Source organism: Berghia stephanieae, chromosome 1 (genome assembly GCF_034508935.2).
Source record: "Berghia stephanieae isolate SIO BIC M18660-M18661 chromosome 1, UCSD_Bste_1.3, whole genome shotgun sequence".
NCBI classification, from domain to species: Eukaryota; Metazoa; Mollusca; class Gastropoda; order Nudibranchia; family Aeolidiidae; genus Berghia; species Berghia stephanieae.
In genome coordinates, this window is record NC_088360.1 from 61490002 (window position 1) to 61509956 (window position 19955).

The following is a 19955-nucleotide window of genomic DNA, read 5'->3' on the forward strand; positions in this document are numbered from 1 at the left end:
AACAATAATAATAACAACCGTAACAATGATAACAACAACAGTATTAATCATTATTAATATCACCACCATTACCGTCACGACCATCATCACCACCACAACCACTATCATTATCATAATAAAAATATTAATAATGATAATGAACAGTGATAGTTAAAATCAACATCAACAAACAATAATAATGATGGAAACGACAACGGTTGTGACGATGATCTTCTTTAATTACCAATAATACATCTAATGTCACATAATATACATTACAAGTAGCGAAAAGTTAGAATTGTACATATACATTAGTATAATATATTTCTCATAATATGTGTGTGAAGCTCAAGACATGCTCGATTATAATGACTAACAAACACATACTTTCCCCTCTATTCACATCCATTCGCCAACACACATATCCACCCACCCACACAAATACACAGACACACACACACACACACACACATACACATAATCTGCAAAGCAATCTGCAATAGCTCTTTGCGCGATCTAGATGCCTGTAGATGTCGTTTGTAAACAGCAGAATGCATCCTCTACGCCACGTCCTGGTTTGTAAGCAAATTGATGACTATCACTCAATGGCATAAACTAGTTTCTAATTTTAAAAAGAACAAGTTTTCCAAAGATTTCATGACTATTGACGTCCGTGCAACAGGTCTGAGATCGTTCATTGATTCTTTTTTCTTATTTTTTTTGGAAAGGGAATCATATTTGAAGTTTTCCAAATTGCAGTGCTGCCTGTACAAACTTCTGGAACGTGTGTTACTAAACCAATGGTTGCCGGCCTTAGACGCAGCCCTGCACCCGAGCAGGAGGGCATCAGGGACTGGAGATGCACAACAGAGCAGGTTTTGCCCTTACAGGGCATATTAAAGCAGGGTTCTAAAGGAAAGGAAACTGCAAACTGGTGCTGTATTTATAGACCTATAGGCGCTGTATGATCCGATGCAAAGGGATAATGCTCAAACTTGCAAAAATGATTAGGCGCATAAAGACTTTGGAGCATTTCTCTTGAATTCGAGGGTAAAGGCAATTTCACGTCGCCATAGGAGACACCATTTGCAAAGTTAGGAAACAAAGGAATGGATCTGTTCTGGCGCCAATGGGGGTCACTATCGGGTCCATCTCGAAGGAATTTATCGGATGATCAAGCACTCCTGAGGACTTCCACCCTGGCACTATGATATTCTACCAACGAGTATTGCGCTCCAATGTGGCGTAGAAGCAATAACGTCGAAACGGTTGATGTAAAACTTTGCATGTCCAGGGAATATAGTGTCGGGAACGCTGGCAACAACGCCTAGAGAATGGGGCCAGATAATTGTAGCAAATCCAGTCCCCTGGTGTCTGGCGGAGACCATTACAACTGGCTGGCTTAATAAGATCAAGAGAAGAAACGGCATACCTCTCATAATGGATGGTGCTCCTGTTTCGAGCAACATAAGTCCCTTAGCTTACCAGATTTCTCACAGGGCTGCGCATACGAGATGGGAGATGGTTTGGGAAAATTCAATCCCTCGCAGGGATGGGGACATAGACTCCTCGAAACTGGGCCAGGCTTCTGTACCAGCAATAGGAGACACTGGGTGCCGGAGAAACGACTTCGGTCGAGAACCTTTGTCACCGCATTGTCGCTTTATCAGTGGGGATTTGCTACCTGTCCAACATCTGTCCCCTGTGGTCAAGAGCCCGAAACCGCCGAGCATCTAGTTGAACGTTGCGTTGTGACGAAGTTTCCGGACGGGTTCGCGACCGTACATGAATGCTCCGACGGGTTAACAACCAGGAGAGATCCTCATAACCTACTAGTGTGACACCATTAGAAGCTGTTGCCATCTACGCTGTGAGGCAATTTCACCGTCGGGCAGTGGAAAGAAAAACCGAAAACAGGTGGGCGTCCGATTTTGATGTTGGGATTATTACTCTTGCCGCGTGTCATCTCGTTGTTCTTGTGCCGATATCTTTCATGTTTTTGGAAGTTTAATGTACGACTTTTTGTAGTAGATCTTGTGGAACATTTTAGTTTTTTTCATTTTTCTTCTCTTTTCTAGAGGTCCAAGGCCAATCTTTGTGTCATTTCAGATGTGCTTGAGAATGGATTGAATGTGTTTGTAATGCAGCTTACTGTTTATCTTTAGACGTTTTCTAAAGTGTCGATATTTTTCTTTGTATATATGTCCCAAATTGAGTTTCATATTCTAAAATTGGACTAACAGCAGTTTTAAAAGCATGAATGTGAGTTGAAATTGGTCAACCTTTTAAAAATAGGTGATGTAAGCGCTTGCTTGGTTTGCCTTTGAAGGCAGGTGATATATCTGGTCGTTCCATTGTATATTTTTAGCAAACTCAATGCCAAAGTATTTTGCTATCTTTACATAGTTGAGGTTTTAACCATGACGTTGGTATTCAAAGGTAACTGGCGCTTTCTCATTTAAGATAGTTGGTACATTGCACTTTGATATGTTAAATTTCATTTGATTTATTGTTTCCCAGGTTTAATATCCTGTCAGTATAAAAAGATAAAAGAAAATCATTAGGCACGAAATCAAGCTACATGCCCAGAAAGAGAATGGTTGTAGGAGAGAGAGAGAGAGAGAGAGAGAGAGAGAGAGAGAGAGAGAGAGAGAGAGAGAGAGAGAGAAGGGTCGGGGAGGGAAGGAAAGAGGAAAAGAGTTTCAAGTAATGTTAATGAAAGGTACGGGTTATAGCGTTAAAGCAATATTGCTTAGAAGAGACGGATCTGTATATTATAGACTATTGTGTGAAAGTCAATAATTGTCGAAGAAGAATACAATCTATTCTCATATTGAAAAAAGAAACCAAGTGTGTGTTTGTGAAACATCTAGAAAATTGTTGATAAAACAATACTTTTCAAGAAAAAAATATGAGCAACTGAATAAGTTTAAATTATTTTGTTGATCACAACTAAACTAGATGATATTCAATGGAGTTATCGCCCATTTAAGCCTGTAACTAATATTGTTTATTTTGATTGTAGCTATATGCGTTTGTTGCTGACATCCAAAAGAGTAAACTTTATTATTTGAGTAGTATATAATAAAGTGCGGTTTGCATGCTACTTTTAAAAAGAGGAAAGTTTTTATTCATTTAAAAATCATATCAAGGGCAATAAACTCGTACAAATCGAAGGGAATATTAACGAAAGTGTACAAGTGATTTGTTTAACATATAATGACGTTTTTATGTAATAATAATGATAATAATAATAATAATGATAATAATAATAATGATGATAATAATAATAATAATAATAATAATAATAATAATAATAATAATAAAAATAATAATAATGATGATGATGATGACGATGATGATGATGATGATGATGATGATGATGATGATGATGATGATTATACATCACTGTAGGAGAATTGTTACCGTCGTATCGATGCTGTGTATGATTTCCACGACTTATGGATACAGCAGCGGACCGCCTGAGTCAGCTTGCAATGATATGGTACCACGACACGGGTTTCAACCACAGAGTAGCGTATCGCGTTTCACCATACGTTCTGCCAATCAAACAGCCAAACCCGGGGACACGCTAGAAGGTCAGTGAAGGATTGTTTATTCTCTCTCTCTCTCTCTCTCTCTCTCTCTCTCTCTCTCTCTCTCTGTCTCTCTGCCCCACATCTTATGCTCTCTTATTTTTGTTGGTCTTCTTTTTCTCTTTCTCTCTATTTGTTATCAACCCATCTATAATTCTAACAACGTAAATGTACTCTATCTATCTATCTATCTATCTATCTATCTATCTATCTATCTATCTATCTATTTATCTATCTATAAAGATATTTACCACAATGTCGTAGTCTACATCGATTTTTAGCCATCATCAGGACTTTGTGGAAACCTAATAACATTAAAATGGCCATATGTAACATTGTTATATAACAATCATTACAATTAAGTTGAAAATAAAATCACAGTAATCAGTGTACGAGCGACATTGTTTATGTTTACAGGACGGTAACCATAAATATATTTGATTTGGCTTCGTAACCCTCCACCGAATGACCTTTTGTTTTGGTTCATGACAGAAGGCAACGGCTTTTTAAAGCACTTTGAGTGGATATTGCGCTATATAAATGCTCAACTTAAAAAACAATAACTGTCATTAACTCTTCCCAGGATATCATTTGCCCTCAATACGATGAAGACGAAACTTCATTTAGATTACGCAATAGAGAAATAATTATGATAGCCATTTGGAATGTATGAACACTCAATCAATCACGGGAAGTTGAAAATGTAATTCAAGAAAAGAAGATATACAAGCTAAAAATCCTAGGTGTCTCTGATACAAGATGGACTGGAGCTGGTAAAATTAACATAGCTGATGAACATCAACTGATCTCCTCAGGAGAAAGAAACCATGAAAGAGAAGTGGGTGTGCTTCTGGACAACAACATAGCAAAATCCGTTCTTGATTACTGGGCACTATCGGATAGAGTTTTACTAGTGAAACTGAAAGGGAAACCTTTGATCTAAATATCATACCAGTGTACTCTCCAACATCAAATAGCTTAGAGAGCAATGTAATATACGGGTGTGCATGAATGTAATGGCGATCCAACCAAACCTGATATATAGAGTGATATATACTGATATATAGAGATATTGGTTACTGATGATTCCACATACCGATCACTCATGTTTACAGCGCTCCGGCCTTCGTTGCCTCGGGGTGAAGTTAGCTAAAAAGGGGATACACTAGATAGAAGGGAGAATAGCAGTGGTGGTTAACGATAGAACGAAATCCACTTATTGTCCTAGGAAGTGGGTTGATTTCTATGATAGCAGAAATACAACTCCACCATCCATCATGTCTTATAGAACTATATGCCACATGTTATATCATAATAACATTTTACTGGCAGTATATAGCATAATAACATCTAAAATATGATTTAACTAATATAGAGTGTGATAAACAAAAGGACATGCTTGCATATTTAAGTATGATTAGCATCTAAGCAGAGTAATTATGACTAAGATAATGTCTAAAAACTCAATGAAATTTATTCTAAGGGCACCAAGTAAAATGCTTCCCAGATGTCAATAGGATAAGAAAAATAACATTTTTGTTACATATGAAGAGAAGATAATGGAAAACGTGAATTGGAATGTTTCAAATTTAAATTCATCTTCGGCCAATAACCCCCCCCCCCCCCCCCCCCCCCCCCCCCCCCCCCCCCCCCCCCCCAAAAAAAAAAATCAAGCCCCAAAAAACAAAAACAAAACAACAACAACAAAAGCCAACAGCAACATAAAACTTTGCCGCCTATGTCATGGTCTAACGAGTGTTTAAAAGCTAACTCGACTACATTCATAAAATAAAGATGTGACAAATAAAGGCCCCAGAATTTACTAGTTACTTTTTAAAATAAAGAACAAATAACGAATCGATTTAAGATCATGAGAATATAGAATTATGAAATTCAATGAGATGGATGTTCTTATACGATAAATAGTGATCACAGAGTTACAAATGATAAGATGACAATATTACATAACTTCTGGATGTTGAGGATATAGTTGTGTAGACTCGTGAGGTCCTACTCTCAGGCAGAGGACATGATTCGGGACATCCGGATACGACACTCCTGACAGTGGCTGGCAAAGGTAAACGATGAAGTTCCGGCGTCTTGATAATGGAATCAAATGCTGGGATTTTGACCAATTCCCGATAGTAAGATATAAAATCTTTAAGATATAAATGGTATGAGGAAAAGAGTGGTCTGGCCGTCATGGCATAGGTTATTGAGAAAAGTGAATGGGGAAGATTAAATCTATCATTTTTTATAATAAGTGGCTACGCGACAGAACGAAAAGTATTCACTAATTTGAAATGGATTCAAAGAGAATGCTATTAAAGGAATTAAAATCTAATATTAGAAGGTGAAGTTTTTCTAAGCCTACCGAAATATAACTAGAGTGAGATGAACTCCGTTCTTACTAAAATAAAACTTTAATAAAATAAATGTGACAACCTATATTTTATCTGCGACTTTTTTAGCCTTTAAATGACTCTCGTAAATGGTTCAAGTCCTACTCTGGGCGAGCCAAACTTGAATTACTGGAAAAAAGACTCATTATAATTTTTCTCATAGACGGTACACTAAGTTAAAGGAACTCCCTCTTTCTAATTGAATGATTTAAAAAGAATGAGTCCTTCTTTGACCTGGAAAGGCTGGTTGTTCACAAATGCTCAGACAAAATTAGGAAGATTTATTTGCTAAATAAACTTGTGAAGGTCCTTGAAGATTTCAAATTTCCAAATTGTATTGAAATTCCTTTTGAGGTCAATGAACATTGCCATCATTTGCACGCAAAGATATCACGAATTAAAGTCCTTTGTATGTAGAACATGGCTATCAATGTTTCATGAGTCTTTTCTAAAGCGTACTTGAAGTCTGACACTCTTTGTATTCCAAATAGAACTTAAATGGCAGCTTGCCCATTAGATTGCATAAGCTGTTGGGTGGTGGTGATTGATAGTATTCGAAGATTCAGAGAGATCATTCTCAGCTTTTGGAATTGAAATCACACTAATCAGTTAATCAGATTCTATCTCAGTTGACAAGTCTACATTGTCAATTTCATAATAGATACGCATAAGAGCAATCAGATTTGTTGTGGAAGATTACCATATTTTATCAAAATCAAATACTATTGGGCAATTCCACCTTACTATGTAGTCGTCTGCTGCAAGAAGTTTAGTTACTTGCGATCAGGATATATCTGGAGAAGTAGGAGGAGAATCAGATCGAATAAATCAGGATCAGATCTACATTATTCCTCTGATATTCAAAAATGATCTCAGGCGAGAGTTATAAGACTCCTTTTGGGCAATATAACTATTCTGCTTTAGCAATGCCGCCGTATACTTACACTTTTCCATGGTAGAAAAGGAATTCCACGCCCACACTTGATGTGGATTTCTGATAAGGTCTTTCTGAAATTTTTTATTTTTTTCTTGAGTCCCAGAGAAAGATTGTGCCTTCGGGCTCCTGAAAACCTATTTAACCTACGGAGCACAATGGCCCATGCGAGGATCTGTAGATTCATCAACTATAGACGAAGATAAAGAGGAAGAAAAAGAGGGAGAAGAAGAAAAAGAAGAAGAAGTAGGAGGAAGAGGAGGAAGAGGAGGAGGAGGAGGAGGAGGAGGAGGAGGAGGAGGAGGAGGAGGAGGAGGAGGCTAAGAAGAAAAAGGCAATGGTGATGAGATGATGATGATGATGATGATGACGATGATGATGATGATGATGATGATGATGATGATGATGATGATGATGATGATGATGATGATGATTAAGATGAAAGAGGAGGAGGAGGAAGAAAAGAGTAGGATGGGAAAAAACAGGGAGGGGAAATAAAAGGTGGAAGAGGAGGAGGGGAGAAGAAGAAGAAAAAGAAGAAGAAGAAGAAGGAGGAGGAGGAGGAGGAGGAGGAGAAGGAGGAGGAGGAGGAGGAGGAGGAGGAGGAGGAGGAGGAGGAGGAGGAGGAGGAGGAGGAGGAGGAGGAGGAGAAAAAGAGGAAGAAGAAGAACAACAACAAGAGGAAGAGCATGAGGGGGAAGAGGAAAAGGAGGAGGAGGAGGAGGAGGAGGAGAAGAAGATGAAGAAGAAGAAGAGGAAGAGGAGGAGGAGGAGAGGGCTGAAGAGGATTAGAAAGAGAAGAAGAGGAGTATGAGGAGAATGCCAATGAGGAGAAAAAGGAGAAATGGAATTGATCGGGAAGAAGAGGAGACGAGGACGAGGAGGAAGAGTAGGAAGAGGAGTAAGAGGGGGAAAGAAGAAGAAGAAGAAGAAGAAGAAGAAGAAGAAGAAGAAGAAGAAGAAGAAGAAGAAGAAGAAGAAGAAGAAGAAGAGGAGGGGTGAGGAGAGGGAGGAGGAGGAGGAAAAGAAAAGAAGTTACAAAATATAAAAAAGTTGGGAAGTAATAGGGGAGAAGAAGAAGCGAGTAGGAGAAGTGGAAAAGTAATTTTAAGAAAATAATTTGGACTACCCTTTATTACAACTCGCGTCTTGTCCAATTGTGACATACAATTATGATTGTTACTATTCTGTTTCTAGCCTTAACTTCCGGTGTAATCAACCCTATGGCTCTTAGAACCTGTCTCAGGTATCGTAACTCAAAATATATTTGTCTATTAAATGGTGATAATGGCACACAAATTATTGTAACTCCGAGTTACGATAGTTTTAGTTCTGTTCTATCCTCCTTAAAATATCGTATCTCAACATACGATAGATAGTCTTGCTTCCAATAAAATACTTTCAAACTATCGTAACTTTAAAAAACTCATAATCCAAGCAATATATCGGCTCAAAAATGCCACCATCGTTTTTTCTCGCCACTTTTTATATAAGATTAGTAAATTTAACGAGTATCCAAGGATTATTGTGGATTTTTTATGCATGTCATTCTCATCATCATCATCATCATCATCATCATCATCATCATCATCATCATCATCATCATCACCATCATCATCATCATCATCATCATCATCATCATCATAATCATAACCACTACCACAACTACTACTTTGATCTCTCTCATTGCGTTGCTAATGAACTTTTAAAAATCTGAAGAGATGCGAATGATTTAAACCCAGACAAAGCAAAAATATAAATAAAAAAATTAAAAATCCTCAAAAATGAATTGCCTTCTTCGGCTTGAGATCGAACCTCGCACCTCTTGATTACCGGTTCTATGAAACCAATGAGCTTTGTGCGGCTATGTGTTCTTGTGGTATGATACTTGCTTTTGGATCGGAATGTCCTGGGTTCGAGCCTCGTTCAGCGCACAGTTGAGTCCTTAGAAAAGGCTATTTACTCACATTATTCCCCCCTGCTCAGGTGTAAAATGAGTACCTGGCCGTTAATAACGCTGTCTTTGTCCGAAATAAAATGTAATATCGCCCAACAGGCGTCATGTACCGTTCTAAATGTTAAGTGTTGCTAAGTGTTTAGTGGATATTGCGCCATGTAAAAGCTCAATTTGTGTGTGTGTGTGTGTGTGTTTGTGTTTGTGTGTGTGTGTGTGTGTGTGTGTGGTATTTTGTCATTCACACCTTTCAGATTTTATCTTGTGTCAGTGCTTTTTCCCGAATTTTTACCAATGAACTTTATTCCAAACAGACCAGTTGCAAAATATTTTGGTATATGCTGTCGTGCATAATTCTTACACCTAATCAAGACATTTGTTCAAAATTTCCACAGTGACGCTTGAAAGCTTAACTAGAGGTGCTTTATTCAAAGGATTCTTTATTCGAGCTTTACAGAATTTTAAACTTATTGGAGGGACATTTCAGCAACAAGCCGGCATGGGAATACGTTGTAATGTGAGTTGGTTAAGAATAACTTTTTTATGCAATCAATCATCATCAAAATTAGTTTAAGTTGTATGGTATGAAAGTCCCGTGAGTGTTAAAGACTCACATTTACTCGAACAGATGAATCCATGGAGATCAAACACAATAAGAAAAATAGTGTGACGTTACATCTTCCTTACATTTGATTCAACTCTTTCTTTCCAACAACATTATCTTTTTTTATGACATTAACCGTCCCTAATATGATAAATCTACGAAGAGAGAAAAGTCACCGCATGACCCGATTAAGGAATTATCTACCTTAGTGACATTTTAAAAAAATCCATTACTTCCTGAGGAACTTCACTTTGAGAACGATGATAGATAACTTTATATATAGAACCAATGTTGAAAAATGAGTTTGAACAGATATTACTCTATCAGACTTAGAGCAAAAAAATCAGGTCTTGGATGTCAGCGAACAACCTCAAGTTTAATGACGACAAGTCTGTACTCATTGTGTTCAGGAATAAAGGCAATGCTGTCATGATGGAGGACATTATGATAACTAAAATCAAAATTCAAAGATCGGAAAATGTCAGAAACTTAGGCTTTTATTTAGATAAATTTTTGGACATGCAAACTTACATCTCGAAATTATGTCGAAATATTCACTATTCGCTCAGAAATATTGACCACGTGCGGAAATTTATCGATGAAGACGCATGCATAATGCTATCTAGTTCACTCACTGATTACCTCTAGACCTGACTATTGCAACTCCCTCCTCCACGGGTTGCCAAAAAGTTCGATTGAAAGACTGCCGCTACTTCAAAATAAAGCTGCTCCTTTGGTTCCCTGTACTTGAACCGTTTGATTCCTAAGTCGAATTTTTCACGACCTGCTTTCGCATATTCTACTCCATCTGTGGGAATTATCTTTCAGCGGACACCAGAGATCGTAATTCTTTAAAGCCTCTTTGAAGACAAAGTATTTCCTTTAAGTTTTCTGTGAGGGATTTTATTGATTTTGTAGGATGATATATATAAACGCATGTGCATATATGTATAAGTGCTTCCCAGCACTTTTGTGGAAAGGGGCGCTATAGAAATTATGCATTACTACTACAACAACAACAACAATAACAACAACAAGAACAACAACAACAACAACAACAACAACTACTACTACTACTACTACTACTACTACTACTACTACTACTACTACTACTACTACTACTACTACTACTACTACTACTACTATACTACGACGACGACGACTACTACTACTACTAGTACTACTACTAAAATTATTATTATTATTATTATTATTATTTATTTTATTATTATTATTATTATTATTATTATTATTATTATTATTATTATTATTATTATTATTATTATTCATTTTATTCTATTATCATGACTATTACTATACTACTGCTACTACTGCTAATATACCACGACTATACTATGCTATTACTACTTCTACTAACTCTACTACTACTATTTACTACTACTACTACTACTAATACTACTACTACTCTACTACTACTATACTACTACTACTACTATACTACTACTACTACTACTGCTACTACTGCTAATACTACTACTACTACTACTACTACTACTACTACTACTACTACTACTACTACTACTACTACTACTACTACTACTACTACTGTTACTACTACTTCTACTACTACTATACTACTACTACTATACTACTACTACTGCAACTATTACTTCTTCTTCTTCTTATTATTATTATCATTATCATTATACTTCTACTTCTACTATCATTACTTTTACTAGTACTTCTACTACTACTACTACTACTACTACTACTACTACTACTGCTACTACTACTACTACTACTACTACTACTACTACTACTACTACAACTACTACTACTACTACTACTACTACTACTACTACTACTACTAGTACTACTGCTACTACTGCTAATACTACCACGACTACTACTGCTATTACTACTTCTACAACTACTACTACTACTACTACTACTACTACTACTACTACTACTACTACTACTACTACTACTACTACTACTAGAAATATTCCTACTATTACTATTACTACTACTACTACTACTACTACTACTACTACTACTACTACTACTACTACTACTACTACTACTACTACTACTACTACTACTACTACTACTACTACTACTACTACTACTACTACTACTTCTACTACTACTACTACTACTTCTACTACTACTACTACTATTCCAGGGACAGGACGTCTATGCTTACTACAGGTCCCCTCGCTGGAGACCAATTGCTACAACATGGACAACACCAACAACACATTTTTCCACGATGAAGGCGGTAAAAGGATAGCCCCTTGGCCCATTCCATAGACTACTTTAAGATTGTTAGCTTCATTGCAGAAGAACTGTCATCAATAAAGATAGAAGTACCGTCCAACCTCGAGCCAAACATACTTTGCCTACGAGGCGCACAAGACCTTGGCACCAAACATCCCTGGCAAGCACCGAGTCATACAACATGACAGCAATATTCACGATAGAGCTATATACTCCAAAGAGAATTCAATAATGACACACAGCCAGGACATGACAGTAAGTGAGATGGAAATTCTCAGAATTGAAATCACACACTTCATTGTGATATCTGTCTACAAAAACCCCCACCAACGCCATTCCGGTGGCCAGTTACACCCACATTACTTCAACAGCTACAGCACCAAATGGGGATACTGTGATAACAACGAAGATGGAGATACTGTTGAGGAATAGGCTGACCGATATAATCTGACATTCCCCCATGACACAAAAGACAAACCATCATTCTCAACGCTTGCTGGAGAAGAGGCTACAACCCAGACCTTGTGTTTATGTCCTCCCGATATCTACAAAACTTTCAGAAATCTGTCGCCATCCCATACCAAAATCATAACACAGAACTAATAGGAGCAGATCCAAAAGCAGAAAGGGCAACCTCACTTGTCTGGGCATGATCCTCCATACCAAAAATATTGACCCTGAGCTACATAACACCTGTCAGATCAATACTGGTATCTTGAAATCTACTGCAGTTCCAGTCCTCCATCGGCTGGCGTGCACCTCCTCACATTCGAAGAGCCACTGCCGCCAAAGCCCAGAAATATAAACAGGAAAAGGAACCAAGGCACCCCCTCCATGACCACAACTCAACGACGAATAGACTGAAGTCAAGAAAGAGCTTCATGACAGAAGAAAGCATCAACCATGACCATGCAGCTGTCTACAGACTATCCGCATGGGGGGAGTGGGACTATCACGCAAATGAAGCCTTGGATGATCCGAGAGAAGAATTGCCCTGCGGAATTCAGTTCTCCAGGAAAGAATCAGAGCAGAGGCAAAACTTGGGAGAAAAGCTGGAAGCATGAAAAAGTTGGGCCTAGCCGAGACTAGCTTGTGTACATGTGGATTCCCAGAGTAGATGATGGGGGACATCCTTAGAGAATGCCAGGACGGTACCTGATGCACTGATCATGATCTAAGAGTCTGCTCCCCAGATGCTGTGGCGTGGGATTGGTGTTGAAGGGACAAGCTATGACTACTACTTCTACTACTACTACTACTACTACTACTACTACTACTACTACTACTACTACTACTACTACTACTACTACTACTACTATTACTACTTCTACTACTACTACTACTACTACTACTACCACTACTACTACTACTACTACTACTACTACTACTACTACTACTACTACTATAACTAAAGCAGCTATTACTGTTATGGGTAAGCACAAGCCTCTCACGACAAGATTTGTGAACGTCAGAGAAGAATATCCATGGTACAATTTGGAGGTAAAACGTATAAAGAAAGAGAGAAAAATAGCGGAAAAGAGATGGAAAATATCAGGCCTGACGATTGATCAGAAAATTTACATATCATTCAAAGAAAGAATCAAAGGGGTGAATATTAATAAATACAAATAGGGTTGATAACATTAAAAATCCAAAATAGTTTTATACAATCTCAAATAAGCTTCTGAGCAAAGGCACAAAATGATCCTGCTACACCACATTGACAACAAGCAACTCAAGAATCGCTTTGTCGAGCATTTCAGGAATAAAACAACAACAATACGGAGCGAACTCGATACAGCGCAACAGACGCAGAATATACCTCTTCTGGTGGTGAACCCTTAACATCTTTCAATGAAATTTCAATAAAAGACACAAAGGAAACGATTCTCTCTTGTCCGAGCAAGTCACGTAGGCTCGACCCTTTACCAATATCGCTCATGAAGGAGTGTATTAATGAACCCTACGTTACTGGATTGAATCATTAAGGATGGGAGTTGTTCAAGGAAAATTCCAGAAAGCATATTGCTGAAGAAAACGAGACTTAATAGTGATAATAAAAATAACAACAACTTTAGGCCTGTTTTGATTTCCAAACTTCTATAAAAGACTGTTCTAAAACAACTTTTATGGCACATGAAACACAATAAACTCGACAAATGCTATCAATCGGCTTACCGGCAAAATCACAGCACAGAAACTGTATTGATAAGGATCATAAATAATTTGCTGCAGGTTATTGATCAAGAAAAACCCACCATTCTTAGTCTTCTCGATCTGTCTTTGACACCATCGACCATGCTGTACTATTTCGAAGACTACAAGTTAAGTTCGACATATCAAGCACTGATTTGAAATGGTTTGCATCGTATATTACTCAAAGATCTCAACCAATTTTAATCGGGGAATCAAATTCGTCAGAGCGTGACATTCACTTTGGTGTACATCAGGGATCAGTTTTAGGTCCAGTCCTTGTCTTACTGTACACTTCCCCTGATGTGAGAATTTTAGAGAAGCATTCTTTCGCTTACCATATGTACGCCAATGATACCCAGATGTGCAGTAGGTGTTTGAAATATGATATTGTTTCAAAGATAACTGTTTATGAACATCATGCATCAACAATGTGATGAGATGTCTGTAAATAGATTAAACTTAAATGACAATAAGACCGGAGACTTATTCATTACTGGTTCCAATAATAGGACAGATCCATCTACACTGGTGCTGAAAATCAATGATACTGATATAATACAACTCACAACATCAGCAAAAGAGATATTGGCATCGCCTTGGAGAGTCACCTGTCCATGAACAAGCATATTAACAACTTGAGAGCAAGTTCTATCTGCATTCTTAAAAAACATTAGAACATCATTTATTAATTGGGAAATCTGCATCAAATTGGTAAACATCTTTGGTATTCCCGAAAATGGACTACTTTAATGCATTGTTGATCTCACAAAGGACAACATAATCAAATTCCAGAAAGTACAGAACATGACAGGCCGCGTTCTACTGCAGAAAGACAGGAGAACTGCAGCCCCCGAATTACTATGGCAGCTGTATTGGATGTCGGTGGAACGCAAATAATATTATAAATCAGTTCTCGTTGTGTTCAAGTGCTTGGAAGGCTCGTTGCCAAAATATCTCTTAAATCTCATTTAATTTAATAGGATGCCATACAGTGTCCCTTCGATCGACCAGCAACCTCCAACTGAAATCAATACGCAGTAGATTGAGGGCTGGTGAACAGGCATTTCATCATTCTGGTCCAAGACTGTGGAATTCTCTACAGTATGAGATATGTTAATCGTCTTCACTGGAGAATTTCAAGCGAGATTGCAGACATTTTTATTCAGACAGGCTTTCTTTTGATTATGTGTATAATTACTTTGTTCGTGTACTGTGTAAGGGCTAAACTTTGTTATGTGTCCAGACCCCTCCAGATGAAAGCATGTTTGGCGCACTATAACCATACCATTATTATTATTATTATCATCATCATCATTATTATTATTATTATTATTATTATTATTATTATTATTATTATTATTATTATTATTATTATTATTATTATTATTATTATTATTATTATTATTATTATTATTATTATTATATTATTATTTATTATTATTCATTATTATTATTATTATTATTTTTATTATTATTATTATTATTATTATTATTATTATTATTATTATTATTATTATTATTATTATTAATGTTATTATCATTATTATTATCGTTGTTGGAAAGTCTCGTTCACAGGATGGACATATGTCCATGCTGCAATGTCGTCATCTGTTGTTTCCGAGACTCTGATTTCCCTATGGATGTGCAGTGCTTTGGTTTTTGGAATTGAGATTTCCATAGCTGCATCTTCTTGCGATCCTGCTGCTATGGAGGATATGCGTTCTGATACGTCTTGGACGTTTTCATCTAGGAGGCTAGCGTCGTCGGCATACTCGAGGGAGCTTATTGAAGCCTGAAGCTGACAGTAACTCCGGCATTTGGGTTATCATGAATTTTGAAGATGTGCATGAGGCCGGTAAAGAAAGCGATTGTGGAAAATATATCGCCTTGGACCACACCAGGAGCGATATTGATGGCTGAAGAGGTTTCTTCATTTCCGTCGGGCTTTCTAATTCTCACGCATCCAGATGCTACATCGAAGATGGTTTGGATACGCAACGAAGTTTTACCGATGCTCCAGCCGAGCTGAGTGCGTTGTCTAGAAATGTGTGGCTTACAGTGTCAAATGGTGCCGTATATCAGCAAACAAGAGAGGCATTGCTATTCATCAAGGCCTGATGGTGCGATGGTGGAAAAGCTGTAAGATCTCGCAAAGGATCTCTCGCGGACTAAATCGTCCTAAAACAGAAACGCAAAGACAAGGAAAGCGAAGTTCCCCGTGTGACAATTAGACAAATATTCAACTCTCTATCCCATATGTGGACCGATCACCGTCTATCCCGCGGAAAGAAAATCAGGTGGCATGCCTCTAGTGTCTGCTGTATCTTTACACATGGTTGCGAGGCTTGGCGACTTACAGAGAGTGTAACTAAAACTGTGAATGGCTTCAACAACCGATGCCTTTCCATCTCTACGGGAGAGGACTACAGAGAAACCGCAAAACGCCCCGAATTTAACCTGGTAGCTACAGTGATGAGACGCAGGCTTGGCTTTGCGGGGCATATCTTACGCATGGATGCAGACCGCCTCCTGTGTCGAACTTTTATTACCTACTTGAAGAGCTCGACAACTAGACCAGCAGACACTCTACTGCATGGGCTGGATTCTATGCCCATTGACGAAATTGTGACTCTTGCCAGGAACAGACGTGCTTGGTCCCGATATGTGGATTCTCTGTGACCGTGACACTTTTATGCTGATGTAGCATAGCACCTTATAGATGCCGTACTAATGTACAATGCAACTCATACATACATTATTATTATTATTATTATTATTATTATTATTTTATTATTATTATTATTATTATTATTATTATTATTATTATTATTATTATTATTATTATTATTATTTTATTATTATTATTATTATTATATTATTATTATTATTATTATTATTTATTATTCTATCATTTTATATTAATTATTATTATTATTATTATTATTATTATTATTATTATTATTATTATTATTATTATATTATTATTATTATTATTATATCATCATCATCATTATTATTTATTATTATTATTATTATTATTATTATTATTATATTATTATTATTATTATTATTATTATTATCATTATTATTGTTATTATTATTATTATTATTAGTAGTAGTAGTAGTATTATCATCATCATCATCATTATTATTATTATTACTATTATTACAACAACAACAACAACAACAACAACAACAATTACAACAACAACAACTACTACTACTACTACTACTACTACTACTACTACTACTACTACTACTACTACTACTACTACTACTACTACTACTACTACTACTACTACTACTACTACTACTACTACGACTGGATTGTGATATACAAAGCTTCATCATCTTTTATTCTTTGACATGAACGAGCAGTTAATTAAAAAGCAGTTTTCTAAAGTATCGATCTCTTCAAGAAATCTGAAGAAAATTTATAAAGCAGATGTTTGGAGAGACATCGCTATCGGAGTCGACACTATGCAAACGAGCTTTTGATTTTTTCCAATATTCTTGTAGAAGATGATCTTTTTAAAGAAAAATCACTGTCATGTTTTGAAGTGGTATCATGCCTTGACGTTGAAAATGTCATTCATCAACAGTAAGAATTTAGACGTGACTAAAAGCATGGGACCCGATTCCCTTCATCCCCGTTTACTGAAAGAAGTGGCCTTTGAAATATCACAGCCGCTATCAACAATATATAATAAGTCTCTTGAATCTGGTACCTTACCCATTGAATGGAAACAATCCAATGTTACTGCCATTCATAAAAAGGGCAGCAAACTAGATGCTGCAAACTATCAGCTTAACATGCATACTCTGTAAGATTAGGGAGTCTATCTTGAAAAACCGAATAATGGACTTTCTTGAAAGTCATACGATGCTAAACGATAACCAGCATGGTTTTAGATCAAAGAGATCATGCATTACTCAACTTTTACAGGTGATGGAGGATTTTACCAAGTTAATTGATCGTGATCAATGCATTGATGTTGTTTATCTTGATTTCCGCAAGGCTTTTGATTCTGTGCCCCATGAGAGATTATTCATTAAACTAAAAACATATGGATTTAAAGGGAATATCTTTAACTGGATTTTAACTGGACTTTCTTAATAATTGAATACAAAGAGTCATTGTCAATGGGGTGGGGTCGGATTTTAAGAATGCAATTAGCGGTGTACCCCAAGGAAGCGTATTGAGACCACTTTTATTTCTTTTATATATAAATGATTTACCATGTGGCATAAATTCAGCCTGCAAACTGTTTGCAGACGATACGAAGATCTATAGTACAACTGAACATCATAACATTCTACAAAATGATATATTTTCACTTTTCAAATGGTCTACAACATGGCATTTGGATTTTAATATATAATGTTTCGAAATGTAAAGTATTACATATAGGAAAAAATAACCCATGTCATAATTATTTTACCGATACTTCTAAGTCAAATATACTTTCCGTTGTGCCTTATGAAAAGGATGTGGGAATTACTTTTGATTCACTTTTGAATTTTGATGTACATATTGATAATTGTGTAAGCCGTGCAAACAGAATGATGGGAATAATATATAGTACCTTTATAAGTCTTGATAAAACCACATTTTTATATTTGTATAAATCGCTCGTTCGACCAATTCTAGAATACGGAAATTGCATCTGGAGCCCATTATATAAAAGACAATCTATTAGTATTGAAAGTGTACAGAGGAGAGCTAACAAAAATATTTATACAATACAGTATTTATCTTATAAGGAAAGGTTAGAATTTCTTGACTTATCCAGTTTGAAATATAGAAGAATTCGTGGGGATTTAATTCAAGTTTATAGATTGGTACATGGTCTGGATATGATAGACTTTTCTGATTTTTTTTTCATATTCTAATATTACTTTTACTAGAGGGGACAAGTTAAAAAATTTTGTCTCTAGATGCAAAACAAACATAAGACAAAACTGGTTCGGTATTCGTATTGTCCTGAAATGGAACAGTTTGAAATTTGAAACAAAGAATGCAAAATCTATGGATTATTTCAAGGTGTTAGTAGACAGGGAATTATATGATGGGAGATTTATATATGACGAATAATACTTGTTTACACTGCTGTTGACGTGGCTTTCAATCTTGTATGTATACATTAAGAATTATTATATTATTATGGTTATTTTCTATATGCGTGTGTATGTATGTGTGTGTATGTATGTGTGTGTGTGTGTGTGTGTGTGTGTGCTTTGCATGTCACGGTTAAAGATATATGTTTGTGCACCACATATATATGAGTACATTTAAGTTGAAATACTATCTTTACCACGTGTATCATTATTGTAATCTTTAATCAATAGCATTACATTAATATCAGGGGCATTCAAGGGATTTTATCCTATTTTGCCCTATACCATATGTTATGTTATGTTATATTAGCTGTGACCTTGATCCCTTACCCACAGAATTATTAAAGGAAAATTTAGATTGGCTTCTTTCCATAGTAACTGACATTATGAAATAATCATTAAGATAATATAAGAGAAGTGCCAGATATGTTAAAAATAACAATGGTAACCCCTCCAATTTTAAAAATTAGGATTAGATGTAGACAATTTTAAAAATTACACCTGCCTTTCTTGTCAAAGATATTAAAAAAAACTTGTTCTTAAGCAGTTGACGAAGCACTTGGAATATAACAATCTCCAGAGTCACTTATATCAGCTTATAGGAACAATCACTCGACAGAAACTGCACTATTGATGGATGTGGATGATTTAAATCACGTTATTGATGAAGGAAAATTGACGTTGCTGAATTTGCTCGACCTGTCTGCAGCTTTTGATACAATTGATCATAAGATTTTGATACGAAGACTGCAGGGTGTATTTGGTGTTACCTGCAGTGCACTCGATTGGTTTCAATCCTATCTTGCGGACAGAAACCAGTTTGTCTCTATTGATGGTGCTCAATCTGAGCAACAACTACTCTTATTTTGGGGTTCCTCGGGGATCTGTATTGGGCCCTGCCCACTCTGTATATTTTTCCACTTGCGGATAG

At 36.5% G+C, this 19955-nt stretch overlaps 1 protein-coding gene across 2 annotated transcripts in view; it reads left to right on the plus strand.

Moving 5' to 3' along the window:
- Nucleotides 1-19955, plus strand: part of LOC144978858 (putative ferric-chelate reductase 1) — a 113304-nt gene that overhangs the window by 5794 nt on the left and 87555 nt on the right. Inside the window, exons 2-3 of one of the 2 annotated variants that reach the window (XM_078925438.1) lie at nt 3394-3578; nt 9261-9382. In XM_078925438.1, coding sequence (XP_078781564.1) covers nt 3416-3578; nt 9261-9382 — 285 coding nt within the window. In that variant the 5' untranslated portion in view covers nt 3394-3415. Of the gene's footprint in view, nt 1-3393; nt 3579-9260; nt 9383-19955 lie in introns of those variants that run through there. The other variant, XM_078925447.1, reaches the window with a different exon arrangement.